At 40.4% G+C, this 12,785-nt stretch overlaps 2 protein-coding genes across 3 annotated transcripts; one reads left to right on the top strand and one right to left on the bottom strand.

Moving 5' to 3' along the window:
• Positions 1-518: 518 nt before the first annotated feature.
• On the top strand, positions 519-3,900 carry LOC116391020 (arsenite methyltransferase). Its single transcript, XM_031861218.1, has 10 exons — positions 519-692; positions 1,076-1,209; positions 1,730-1,880; positions 1,960-2,096; positions 2,193-2,262; positions 2,348-2,429; positions 2,581-2,712; positions 2,793-2,935; positions 3,158-3,280; positions 3,486-3,900. The coding sequence occupies exons 1-10, from the start codon at positions 642-644 to the stop codon at positions 3,561-3,563; spliced, it is 1,101 nt and encodes a 366-aa protein (XP_031717078.1). The 5' UTR covers positions 519-641; the 3' UTR covers positions 3,564-3,900.
• aifm4 (apoptosis inducing factor mitochondria associated 4) lies at positions 1,851-12,434 on the bottom strand. 2 transcript variants are annotated; one of them, XM_031861216.1, is made up of 19 exons: positions 12,318-12,434; positions 11,668-11,734; positions 11,420-11,529; positions 9,454-9,563; positions 8,790-8,834; positions 8,607-8,688; positions 8,332-8,444; positions 8,121-8,207; positions 7,947-8,038; positions 7,638-7,768; positions 7,373-7,488; positions 7,204-7,275; positions 6,867-6,930; positions 6,705-6,781; positions 6,366-6,483; positions 6,112-6,210; positions 5,945-6,020; positions 5,756-5,860; positions 1,851-5,093 (listed from the first exon to the last, which is right to left on the bottom strand). In XM_031861216.1, exons 2-19 carry the CDS (start codon positions 11,730-11,732, stop codon positions 5,063-5,065), a joined length of 1,593 nt encoding a protein of 530 aa, XP_031717076.1. In that variant the 5' UTR covers positions 11,733-11,734; positions 12,318-12,434; the 3' UTR covers positions 1,851-5,062. The 2 variants fall into 2 exon arrangements, with proteins under 2 accessions (XP_031717076.1, XP_031717077.1); XM_031861217.1 differs by lacking the exons at positions 11,668-11,734; positions 12,318-12,434 and having other exon boundaries at positions 9,454-9,743; positions 11,166-11,507.
• Between the last annotated feature and the right edge of the window lie 351 nt (positions 12,435-12,785).

The raw sequence follows: 12,785 nt of genomic DNA, 5'->3' as shown, positions 1-12,785 counted from the left end.
TAAGTCAGATTGTCTGATCATCCCTTAGATAAATTGAAATGTGTCATTCATCTAAAACTGTAAATATCTCAAACATTGTGTGGTTATGTTTTTGTATCTGCTGCAATAAAATTTAAAAAAGCAAACCCTGTAGATCCATGAATTATTTTAACACAATGTTAGTTCGATATTGAGTTTTGAGACCAGTAGGCCAACAGAAAATGCTTAGCTTTGGCTTATATTTCAGTGTGCTGTTAAACTACAGAAGTGTTACAATGAAAGGTGAACTGTGACATTGGTTTGAAAAGCAATAACTAATGTATGCGATTCTTTTGTTTTAGACTTTTACAGTCATCAAAGTAATTAATAGATTATATACTTACACTTTGCTACTGAAGTATTTACTTTTTTTCCACCAAGCTATATTTAGACTACACATTTCATTTAACCTATGTGTTTTGTTTATCTCTTTTTATTGTATAAATTTCAATCCTTGTATGCTTTTATTGTGAAAAATAAAATGGGCCGGAAAGGAAAGGCAAGGTCCGCTGATCATTGGAGGGGGGAGGTCTTAACGCATGTAAATTATAAACCCAGCGTTTTATACATATACGCTACAAAACAATTGCTTTCCGTCTCAGACACTTTTTCATGTTTTTGTAATGCTGTCCGACGTAATGGCGTCTTGTGACGACGTGCGGGAAAATGTGAAGGTAGGCCCACTTCAGATTTGTCTTTAGCTCAGAGTTCAGTTTTTCTGCCAGAACAGTTGACATTGCATAATAGTGCACAGCCGAGTTTCAATACCTCACTGAATATTTTCCTGAAGTTGAAAATACAGATTCTTCAATCACAACAAATGCATATACGATGTAGAAGAGGAACAACTTTTTTTCTCATCTATTCATTATTCATGGGAATTCTTTTATTTTGATATGCAATCTCTTTCAAATGTAGGGAATACAATGTTGAAGGCATGCAATGGTCGTGAGGATGTGGTTTTTGTAACACTCGTTTCCATGTGAGACCATGTCGTTGAATGGAAAAGCATGTGCAGAGACAGTTGTTAACCATATATTCACTATTATGTGTGCAGAAGTACTATGGCAGCCGACTGGAGTCCTCTGGTGATCTGCAAACAAGTGCTTCCTCCTGCAGTCTGCCTTGCCGCCCACCACAAAAGAGTGTCAGGGATGCACTGATCCTGGTTCACCCAGAGGTAACCAAAAAGTAAGCTGCGCACTCTTATCCCACATTTACTTTTACATCCTCTTAATTTAAGAAATAACTGATTTTTTTTTTTTTTTTGCATATTTCCCACGCATAATTTGTCACACATGCCATCCTGTGGTGTCATTGGTATGAGAGGAACAACAGGAATGGACTGTTTTGTAGCAGTACTACTCGATTACTCAGCAATGAAAAGAGCACAAGACTCAGACAGGGCTCGTACAAATCAAACATACACGCAGCCATCGATAGGTCAGGAAAAAAATCCAAACATGATCATGCCTCAGTTTCACTGACAAATGACTTATTGGACCTCTCTGTAAACACATTAGAAAGTATACACATACTGCTAAAAAAGACTTTGTGAACATCAGTGATTTAAAATGTCATCGAGCAGAGGAACTGGCTTCCGTCCTGGTCTTTACTAGTCTGTTGTCGTCCTTTAGAGCACACAGCCATCTCTCTGTATTTCTCATCACTGCACCGTGATTTCGTTGTTGTTAACGACTCTTTTCTCCAGATTCTTCGGCTGCGGCCTTCCCTTCCCGGCGAAGCTTGAGGGCTGCAGAGTCCTGGACCTCGGCAGCGGCTCTGGCAGAGACTGTTATGCCTTCAGTAAACTGGTTGGGCCGAGCGGACATGTGACAGGGATCGATATGACGGAGGAGCTGGTGATGACGCATACATGTTCACACAACGTTTGAGGCTAGATTTCTGTGCTTTCTACTAATCAAACTCGCATTTCTTTAGATCGCAGTATCCCGTCAGTACATCGAGTATCATCAGAAGAAGTTTGGCTATGAGAAGCCCAACATCACGTTTGTCCAGGGGTACATGGAGAAGCTCGGTGAAGCTGGCATGCATAGTGACTCAGTGGATGTTGTGTTGTAGGTTTAAAACATGGATGTGATTCTACATTATCTGTTACAATAAGACAGCTTAGATTAATCGATAAACACTGTTTTTCCCTCTAATGTATCCAGATCCAACTGTGTGATCTGTTTGTGTCCTGATAAAAGAGCAGTGCTACAGCAAGCTTACAACATCCTGAAGGTTAGTCTGAAGAATTTCGACCAGCTGCGTTAATGTGTTGAAAGGGAAGATGTGATGGGAACTCTGTTTATCTCATTTTACACAGGAGGGAGGTGAGCTGTACTTTAGTGACATGTATGCCAGCAAAGTCGTTCCTGATCACATGAAGGAAGATCCAGTCCTGTGGGGTAAAAATAAGTTTATATTATCATCTAAAAGTCATCGTAAAAGAGCAGAATCGGTGCACCGCTGACAGACAATACCCTCCGTTTGTTTGTTTGTTTGTGTGTGTGTGTGTGTGTGTGTGTGTGTGTGTGTCCCCTTTGATTTCTGGTCCAGGTGAAGGAATGGGTGGTTCTCTGTTTTGGCAGGATCTCATTTCGTTGGCACACGGCGTAGGTTTCAGCACTCCACATCTCGTTTCAGCCAGCCACATTGTGATCTACAACAGTGAGCTCAAAGCAAAAGCAGGTAACATGAAGGCAACATTTAGATTACAAGAAAAGATAATTATCACTTTACAATTGAGCCAGTTCTTTGTTTTTTTCCAGGGGATGTCGGCTTTGCTTCGGGCACTTACCGGCTCTTTAAGCTGCCCAAAAGTCCAGTCGTGTCTGAGGCGACCGTGACCTATAAAGGAACTGTGGCAGATTTCCCAGATCAGCTAGACTTTGATTCCTCCCACTGTTTCAAGGTATAATAAAAGGCCAATCAGGCCGATATTAAAATATCTTTATCAATGTTCACACAGGTTATTTACTAACCTGTGGCTTATTGATCCAGTAATGTATAATGTAAGTAAGATGTAGGTCTGTATATCTTTTTCAATCAAAAGAAATGCTGCATATTCTTACTTAAATATAATTTGTTGTGTTTTTGGAAAGATTATATCACTGTTTTCTTTTGTGCTATGCAGAAAGATGTGGCAGTGGTGGTGAATGGAGAGATGGCAGCAATCCTCCAGAGATCTCGTTTCTCCCCGGATTTCAAAATCCAGGTCTCGGATCAACCAGAGTCCGACTCAGAGTCAACACCACAGGTAGCTGATGTTTTGGGTTTACCTTAGCTGAAATGCTTTCATTTAAAAAAAACAGATACTGACTGTATTCAGAAATAGAATAAAGTTGACCTGTGTTTTGCATGCAAGAATGTTGCCTATATTGACGTTTTACAATAAGCACAATTCATAGCAACAATTTGTCTCGTGTAGAAGTAACCATGGATTTTCTTAATTTGTTCCTCAGTACTGCCACCTCAACCCATTTCTGCTGGCTGACAAACTGGGATCCTCAGTGAAGCAGTGCTCCAAAACAAGCAAATAAAGATGTAGCTGAATACTGAGGAGATTGTTCTGCAGATTTAGTAGAACTGAAATAAGATCGCAACACAGAATTAGTTGATTTTATAAGTATAACATTAGAGACTAATCATGTTATGTGCTTGTCACGTATGTCTTGTTATACTGTAAATTTGTCAAGGTTTACTTGTTTTACAAAATAATGCTGTCGGTTATGAAATAAAAAGTCTCCAAATACTAAAATAACATTTTGTAGTAATTGTTTTAACTTTTGATGCTTCGACCTACTTGAGAAACGTCAAAGTAATATGAACAAGTAAACGGTTCTGTGTACAAATCACAATAAAAGCATCTTGCTAGTGTTCTTGACTGATTAAGTTGTCATTGTGCACCATGAAAGAGTTACTTATTTTTTTATGATCAGAAGTTTTTAGTGGGGTTATTTTTCCAAACAGGACTGGACACATCAGACATCATATGGCAGTGTAAGAGCAGAGAGACAGGACACATGGAATATGATTATATGGCAACACTGAGATTCTGACAGCTTTAAGTAAGCAAAGACTACCGAGAGTGGACTTCCCAGCTTACAGGTACAGTAGTGCGGGGGGGTTTATAAAATGCACAAAAAAAGCCAGTTTGCCAAAAAACCAGGACACACAGACTCAAAAGAGCAATGAACAACAAAGTGGAAGTAAAACTACAAAGACCTAATAATCACTGACGAGAAATGTTCCACCAACACCTGATTAAGATTATTACGTTGCGTCAACATCTCAGAAGCAACCTAGGAAAATCAAAAAAAAGTTATCTACTGATGAATAATGATTTATTATCATCAGTGTAACAAAAAATTTAAGGAAAAACTGAGAACAGACAGAACACACATCCTCATACTGCAGCTGACAACAGTAAGTATGATATGAACAATCAGATTTGTTTAATACCTGAGCTTAAGTTATGCACCACAAAGCATAAGGTAAGATTACACAGAGCGCTTTCATTTATATTCATGTAAATTTCAAGTTTTATGATAAAGATGAAACATTAACATCTCTGCTATAAACATTTATGATTGATTCTATTAAACAGAGGTATTGATAAAAGTAAAAAAAAAAAAAAAGAAAAAAGAAAAAGTTAATAATCAACCTGTTTATCATTGCATTTGTTGAGCGCAACATTTTAACTGACCGTTGTATTTTAAATTCTAAAAAAGTTACTCAAATATATTGTAACTAAGTCATTTGTAGTAGTTTATGTGTTTTCAGGAAGTTTTAAGTGGATGAAATAGTATGAAAAATACTATTACTTAACTATGACTATACTACAAAATACTATTAAATTAAGTGTTTATAGAGTCTTGGAGTTTAAACATTGTTTGTATATATTTATGTTAGGTGGCTAATAATAATAATAATAATAATAATAGTAATAGATTAGTGGAATCTGTAGTTAGAACAAGAGAGGAAGAAGAAAGATGAAGGCGCCATCCTTCGTCACTGAGAGGTGTTTTCATACATCAGGTCACATCTGCAGCCAGCTCAAGTCTTCAGCTCTGAACAGGAGGAAGTGAAAAAACACATATAGCAAAGAGTAGTATCCAGGTTATGAGTTGTGATTTCAGATATGATGCTATAGAACATAAAGTAACCTGATGATTTAGACCCCTGTGTAGTGTTTACATGACTGTGATGGCATCAAGGTTTCCCACAAGTCTGTCATGTCTGTACCAACTGAGCTACAGTATAATAGTTAGCTGCTGTAATAAATATTTTTCATATTAATAGTGGATCAAATGACTGTAAAGTAAAAGGTGTCACTTGTACCCAACAACCCACAGAGACTCATCAACTTAAGCACTACAGATTATTTTGGTTTTACATAGTGAACATAGTGCAGCATTAAGCAGCTAAAGAGACAGATAGTTGGTGGATAGCAAAACAGAGCTTAAAGGAGAGTGAATATTGGAATGATACATCAATGATAATGTTGCTCCATATCTGCTGGATGAGTAAATAAGCAATATTTGCTCACAGGTTCTCCCCATCAACTTAAAACGTTGACCTGTTTACAGCTGGTTTCCGCTGCCCCCAAGTGGCCAAAATAAGAAAGACATTTCCTCCCTGATGACATAACACAGTAGCAGAATTCATCCTCATTTCATGTGCATACAGGATATAAACACATAAGTTTGTGTAAAAGCAGGATGACACTCACTGAGCCTGTGCCTTTGTTATAATCTGGCCAGTCGCCATCAGCTCTGCAAGACAAGCCACAGCTGGGTCGAACATCAGGCTGGCCGCCGCCACCACCACATCATCTCTGTTAAAGGACAAATGAAAGGCTTTCAGCACAAAGCAGACACTAATAATCAGCTGTATCGGGAGTCATTCCACAGCTGCTCACTTGATGTAAAACGCCAGGAACTTCCTTTCTTCCACTTTGCCTTTGAATATGATTTCTGTGTATCCTTTCCCATAGCCTAGAATGAGGAAATGAGACCCGGTTAGGTTATTTTTCTGGGTTTAAATATCCTAATACAAGGGTGATACTATCCTCAATAAATACTCTACCTGTGTATCGGATACTCTTCCCAACTAACACGGTCCAGAAGAAAGGAACAGACTCACATTTGGTTGGTTTCTTCAGCATGTTTAAGGCAGCTACTCTTCCTGAGGGTTAAAGACACAAAACAATACATGCATGATAAGGTTAAATCCAGGCTTCAAATCATTTCGGATTAAAATAAAATATGTGTGATGCAGAAACAGAACTTCGTCTCATCTGCAACACGCATCACAACTGGCTCTTTGAATCCATCAGTTACCTTGAGCTTGTGACATTTGCCAGTGACCCACATTGACCCTTTGGTCTCCACGAATGGTCAGAGGGAAAGAGGTAACATCTCCAGCACTAAAGATATCCAGTACATTGGTCCTCATGAACTGTTGGAAAAGATAAATGCGTTAACAGCAGGAGCCTTAACATTAGGCTCACAAAGACACCGTGTATTTATACAGCTATTCGTTTCAATCACCTGGACACACAAATATTAATGTTTGGCCAAAAACAAAAAAAGTTAAGTCATAACATGTAAAGCCACGTTCATCCTTCATTAGTTATGTCATTATCACAGGGATGAAGGCTTTGTTAATTAGCGCGTTACCTTGTCAACAACCACAGCTTTCCTTGAATCCACTTCCAACTTGCTTCCTGCCAAGAAGTCTGAATTGGGGATTACACCTAAAAACAGAGATCTTCGTGTTTAAACTGCATGTTTTAAAACGGTCCCAAACTTGATTTGTGCAATATAATAATGACAAAATACCAATTCCAGCAATCACTACATCGGCCTCCAGGACGATACCACTCTTCAGCACCACCCGCTTCACCTGGAAAAAGAAGACTCATTTATGGATCTACAGTTTGGATCTAGGTTTGAAGATGCAGCGTTCCTGATTTAGTGACATTGGGCTTTTTTACTGAGGACATTTTTACATGTCACAGTGGTAAAAACACAGGTAATCGTAATATTATTGATGCCTGGATTCCTTTGAGCTGCTGTGCGTGCTGTCACGGCTTACTGGGACACTTGAACGTAACAGAGCCATCGTTAATGTTATTAGTTACAAAGTCAAACGCTAATGGAGTAAAAGTAGAGTCACCTTGCCGTTCTCCCCTTGGATCTCAGTGACTCTGTCATTCATGTAAAACTTTACGTTTTCTTCCTCCAACATCTTAAACGAAGAAACCGTGTTTTAAACTTTTGTTCCATCTGATGAAATCAACATTCAGCGATAACGGCGACAGTCTACCGTCATCATTGCCTCTTACTTGCATGCTCATTTTGCCGATCTCTGGCCCCAGTGACCGCTCGTACGGGTATCCGGAAGTGCCAACCACGGCCACACTGGCAGCTTTGTTGGATAAGTAGGAGGCCACCTCCATACCTGTTGTGTTAATGAGAAACACTTCAGCGGTCTGCAATGTTGGGTGTGACCACGTGTGGTGAAGCAGCTTTATCTTGCACCGTCACGTTTTTTACATGCACAATCCTAGTTTCATTCTGCTATGTTATGTAGAAACTGAACCTGGTGACCTATGAAGGAGGATCCGATCACAACAGCTTTCTGGCCCAGACCGGAGCTGTGAATCTCTTTGGCGTCTTCATATCTCTGCAGCAACTTCACTCCCTTCAGGTCCCAACCAGGACAGCCGAGCGGTCGCGCTCTGTGAACAAAATGAGGAATGTACCGTCATCACTGCCGTCGTCACATGGACATTTGTTCGTGAATGTTTCCATTGTCTTTTTTGTGTTCAATAAGTCTCATGACACCAGAGTGTGACGACACAATCTACAAACGTCCTCGTTTGTGGAAAATGTGATGAACAGGATGATGACACTAACCTACAGCCGGTTGCGATAAGAAGCTGGTCGTAACGCTGCAAAGAGCCGTCACACAACTTCACCGCCTTATCGGCCGGGTTCACCGACATCACCTGCAACACAAAACACACTTCTTAACACGATCAAAAAGAGGACCAGTTCTCCTCGAGACACTGCAAATAAATTGCCTCTCACCTCCTTCTGTGTCCACACTTCAACCCCGTGCTGCTGGTAGAAGTCACTTGGTCGGAGGAGAATGCTGCTGCTGTCCAGGTCCAAAGCCTGAAAGAGGCAATGCGTGAATACAGGTTGTCGACAAACACCGACAGAAGAATCTACCTCCTCAAAAAGACAAACGATGCAGGGTGAATACCGGTTAACCTTTCCTCTCTGATCGAGTTCTCACCTTACTCAGTTTGGGCTTGTCAAATGGAGGCAGGGTGTCTTTGGTTACCATGAGGATTCGACCTTGGTAGCAGTTCTGCCGCAGTGTTTCAGCACAAACAAGCGAGGCAGGGCCTGAAATCACAAAACTCATATTCAATGTGGAATTTTTCAGAGCTTATGGAAGCACTAGACCACCAAATTTACTTGAGCACAAGTCTCTTTTTTTTCCCAATCCTACTAGCAGGGATTTGTGTATTTATCATTAATGTATCATGTATTACATCTAGTCCTTACCTCCTCCTATCAGCAGAGTAGTGTGTTTGATGTCTGGCACCCTGCTGCACATCTCCTTCACGCGCTTCGTCAACTTCAGAGACTGAGGGACACAAACAAGGGACAGTTTAAAATAGTGTCTTAACACAAAATAAAAGGAAACATTGTGATCTTTTTTGAACTATTTAACTGGCCATCACTTACACCTTTGTTGATGGAAACATACACCTTGCCATCCTCAACGTTTACCTGTGAAATATTAAAGAAATATAATTGTTTTATAATTTTTCTGCAGCAGGCGAAATGTTGACAACAGCATCTATTCAACAACAAAAAGAGACATGTTTTGAAAGAGTGACAAAGTACTCTGAACAATAAATACATCTGGTAACAACTGCAAATAAAGAGAACTAGGGATAAGTCTAAATTCACACTTTTCTTGCAAAATGTTGATTAAAAACCATGAGCTCAACATGGAGTTTAATCTTAATGTGCATACATGACAGAAGGCATGAAGTTTGTGGTAACAGCTGAGAAAATATTACTCTGGAAAATACATAATGTCTGTGGGACTAGCTGCCATCAAGACATTTAATCCGATCTCTCATCTGCAGGGGGGGGGATTTTGCAACTTCCCCGTCTTCTCCCTGCTAAATGACTTTTTTTGGTTTAAAAAGATAGCATTCAAGTGGAGTCTGCATGATGCATAGTTTGCATAATGTGGTACTTTTTGTACCAATTACATGGAAGTAGATGATATCCAATGTGACAACATTTTAAGCTGGAAAGAACCTCTCTCCTGGATCGATTCATTTTAAACAAGCGTTTTAATTGCTATTTAATGTCGATCTCTACTGACATGCGTTACCTTATAACTAGGCAGACAGTCCAGACCTGGATACTCTTCGATATCTCCAGTTCTGACATTAAAGCAGGCACCATGCAAGGGACATCTCACTCTGTCACCAACCAGCACTCCTGGTTTATTAGAGAACATGCAATGAATACTTCTCAACTTCAATGTGTTACGTATGGTTCTATGTCCTGCTGTGAATGTTTGTGCTTGGGTGTGTGTGTGTGTGTATTCTGTGTCTATTGACTTCTAGGTGCAGCTCCCTAACGAGTGATTGAGGGCACCTGGATGAGGATGTGGTTTACCTATATAAGCGCCTCCTTTTCTAGCTCTTTTATTCTGAATTGCAATTCCAATTCTAGCAAACGTACAGATTGAGCATCTTGAGACTTCAAGATTACTTGTGCCTTCTTCCCAACAGTTAAACCTGCAGACACATGTAAGCCCTGCTCCTCATCAAGCTGACTAGATTCATGGGGCAATACTCCCTGTTCAATGAGTGCAGTGACTACCTTAGCTCTAAGCTGACCTTTCTGAAGGGAAGTTTGAGCAATTTCAAGATGGTACTGCTCTGCAATAGACATGAGCTGGGCTTTGGTACATTGAGCCAGCTGCTCTATTGTAGGACCTTCACTGATCTCTTGAAAATCAGACTTCATTGTGAGATCACAAAAACAACTTTATGTGAAACAAATCTCTACAAGGTAGCACACCCAAAAATAAGTAAGCCAAACCACCGACACAAAGTAACACTACCACACAGAAATAGTGCTACCAAACAGCACAGCTTACCTACACAAAATCAGAGAGTAATTGAAATGCACCAATCACTAGGCCATCTATACAAGAGCAGCTACTTAACTATTTCAGGCCACACAGTATAGAAATAGTGTCAACAGTACTCTTACCCCTACGATACACTGAAATTCTAAACACTACTTTTCTACCTCCACTGAGAAGAAAGTAGGTTCCACAAAATGTAGTCCCTGCAAGAAGCATGAGACTACCTGAACACAGATAATAGAAAAGCATGAGCACTGGCTTACTAAGCCAGCCAGACGAATCAGGGTTCAAAGAAGAACAAAACTACAGCCTAGCATTTAACCAAAACTAGTGTGCACAACAATATTTCTCCACTCTTACTACTCACACAGCGTACAGCATGTGTGAAGAACAAAGGCCAGCAAATGCCACCACATACTATCCTGAGGAATGAACATTTCAAACCGACCTATTCTTGAACTTACCTGGTTTCCTCTCTACCTAAGAAACTGTAGTTCTATCCGGCTAAACCTCAACTAGTCTTCGTCGGCTTTCCCGGGCACGCCAGGGGCCACCCCGGGGTTACCGCACCAAAAACAATAAAGTGGTGCTGGTCTCTCCAACACCCGCAGGCTTTCTTAACCAGGCAAGCTCAAAAAGAGAAAAACTAAAAACTCTACCTTAAGTGGTGACATCAGCCTGAACCTACTAACTAAGTCTAGGAGTAAAAAAATGACCTAAGGCTAACTAAGCTTCGGACGAGCCCCCATTATTCTTCTGTTAAAACAGCATGGTTTTGGATGACACCCTTATGGCTGTCATCTTAAGGAAGGGAGTGTTACGTACGGTTCTATGTCCTGCTGTGAATGTTTGTGCTTGGGTGTGTGTGTATTCTGTGTCTTTTGACTTCTAGGTGCGGCTCCCTAAAAAGTGATTGAGGGCACCTGGATGAGGATGTGGTTTACCTATATAAGCACCTCCTTGCTCCGCCCTCGCTCTCTCTCATCTGCCTGGCACCAGACCCTGGTCTGCAGTGGGATTTGCACACTACAGTTTACTTGTGTCCTGTAAATAAACTGGCAGCTGTGGTTGTTTTTAACCTAACTTGGTGTTGTGTCCCTCCTATATGTTGCGACTCCCGAGCCGGTCGTAACAAATGCAAAACACTAAATAAAGTTATTACTTCAGATATGGGTATATAGAGATAGAGAAGGGTTACCTTTGATGAGAGGAGCGTAGTAATGAGAACACCGGCTTCCAACAGCACTGTATTGACCCTGAGTGCGAACAAGCAACACCTTCTGGTCCCCCACGGTCACCTCCCTCATCCTTTGGAAACACAAAAGGTGGAAGAAGAGAAATAGTGAAGAAAAAGCTCCTGAGGTCATGAAAGTGTTGCACTTCACTGACAGCAGTACTATGCCAAAAAAAAAAAAAAAGTGATCTTTTTTTCCAGTTGTGACTTACTGTCCATCTTTCAGGTCCGCCTCCTGACATACCATCCCAGTCACCTCCTCCTGGCACCGATTCATTCCTGCAAGACATGATGATATACATATAATATATGTATTATATATAATATATAATGAAAACCAGGGAACTGAGGAGTTTTATTCAGTGTAGTTTATTTTGAAGGTTAGTTATGTCATTGATCTTTGTTTTCTTTTCTGCTCTGTACCAATAACATCAATTCCATGGATGAGCATCATGTGGCACTATAAACTCCTTTTGGGGTTTTTGTACAATATTTGTTTCCCTGTTGTTGAGCCTGTTTGCTGTATATTTTCTTATTGCAAATAAGCTTAAATTCTTAAAAAGCCTATGTTTTGTGGTCGCTTGTTTTGAAACTCGTATCTATTCCTTACCCAGCTAAACAGTTAAAATCTATTCTACTTTTGATCCCAATCACCCTATAGGGGTTGCACGTCTACTGCTAAACGTGTTAGGTCATTAACAGTGAGTTAATGGTCTAATACCCAGTCTGACAGGATGAGCATCCTGGGTCGGCATAGTGCAAACTGTCAGAACCGTTTTTTTTTACTTTTGACACAAGCCTCACCTCATCATGTCAGATATTAATCACTGAAACGTAAAAACCTCCATGTAGCTGCGCTCACCTGGTTTTTCTTCTGCCGAAAATCAACAGTCAGAAACGACGCGTCTGCCGATACAAACGGGTCACACGCAGTGAGGTTATTATCCGCAAAGAAACAAGCGTGCGTCGTTTAGGAGGAGCGACTGCAGGAGAACCACCAGCGCCCGCGAGACAGCCAGTCGGAATCACGTGCCACATATGCACGCTCCTCCCACAACCACCCGTGACGGAGGGATTCGATAGACTATTCATAAATTATTGAGCATTGATTAGCCTTGCTTTGGAAAAATGTGCTGTTTCGACAACAAGATCCAGGAAAAGCAACCACGTGTGTAAGATTAGTTTCACTATTGTCATGGACAAATTCCGTATCCTGAAGCTATGCTTTATTTCCTCTCAAACTAAAATGTGTTGAAGTTTCTTAAAATGTGTATCCCAGTCACTCACCCACTTAACTATAATTGCCCTTAAAACTTTCCATTTGTATCTT

This window comes from Anarrhichthys ocellatus, unplaced genomic scaffold, assembly GCF_004355925.1.
Source record: "Anarrhichthys ocellatus isolate YVR2014 unplaced genomic scaffold, GSC_Weel_1.0 scaffold24, whole genome shotgun sequence".
Classification (NCBI taxonomy): domain Eukaryota; kingdom Metazoa; phylum Chordata; class Actinopteri; order Perciformes; family Anarhichadidae; genus Anarrhichthys; species Anarrhichthys ocellatus.
This window is presented reverse-complemented; position numbering and strand designations above follow the sequence as displayed.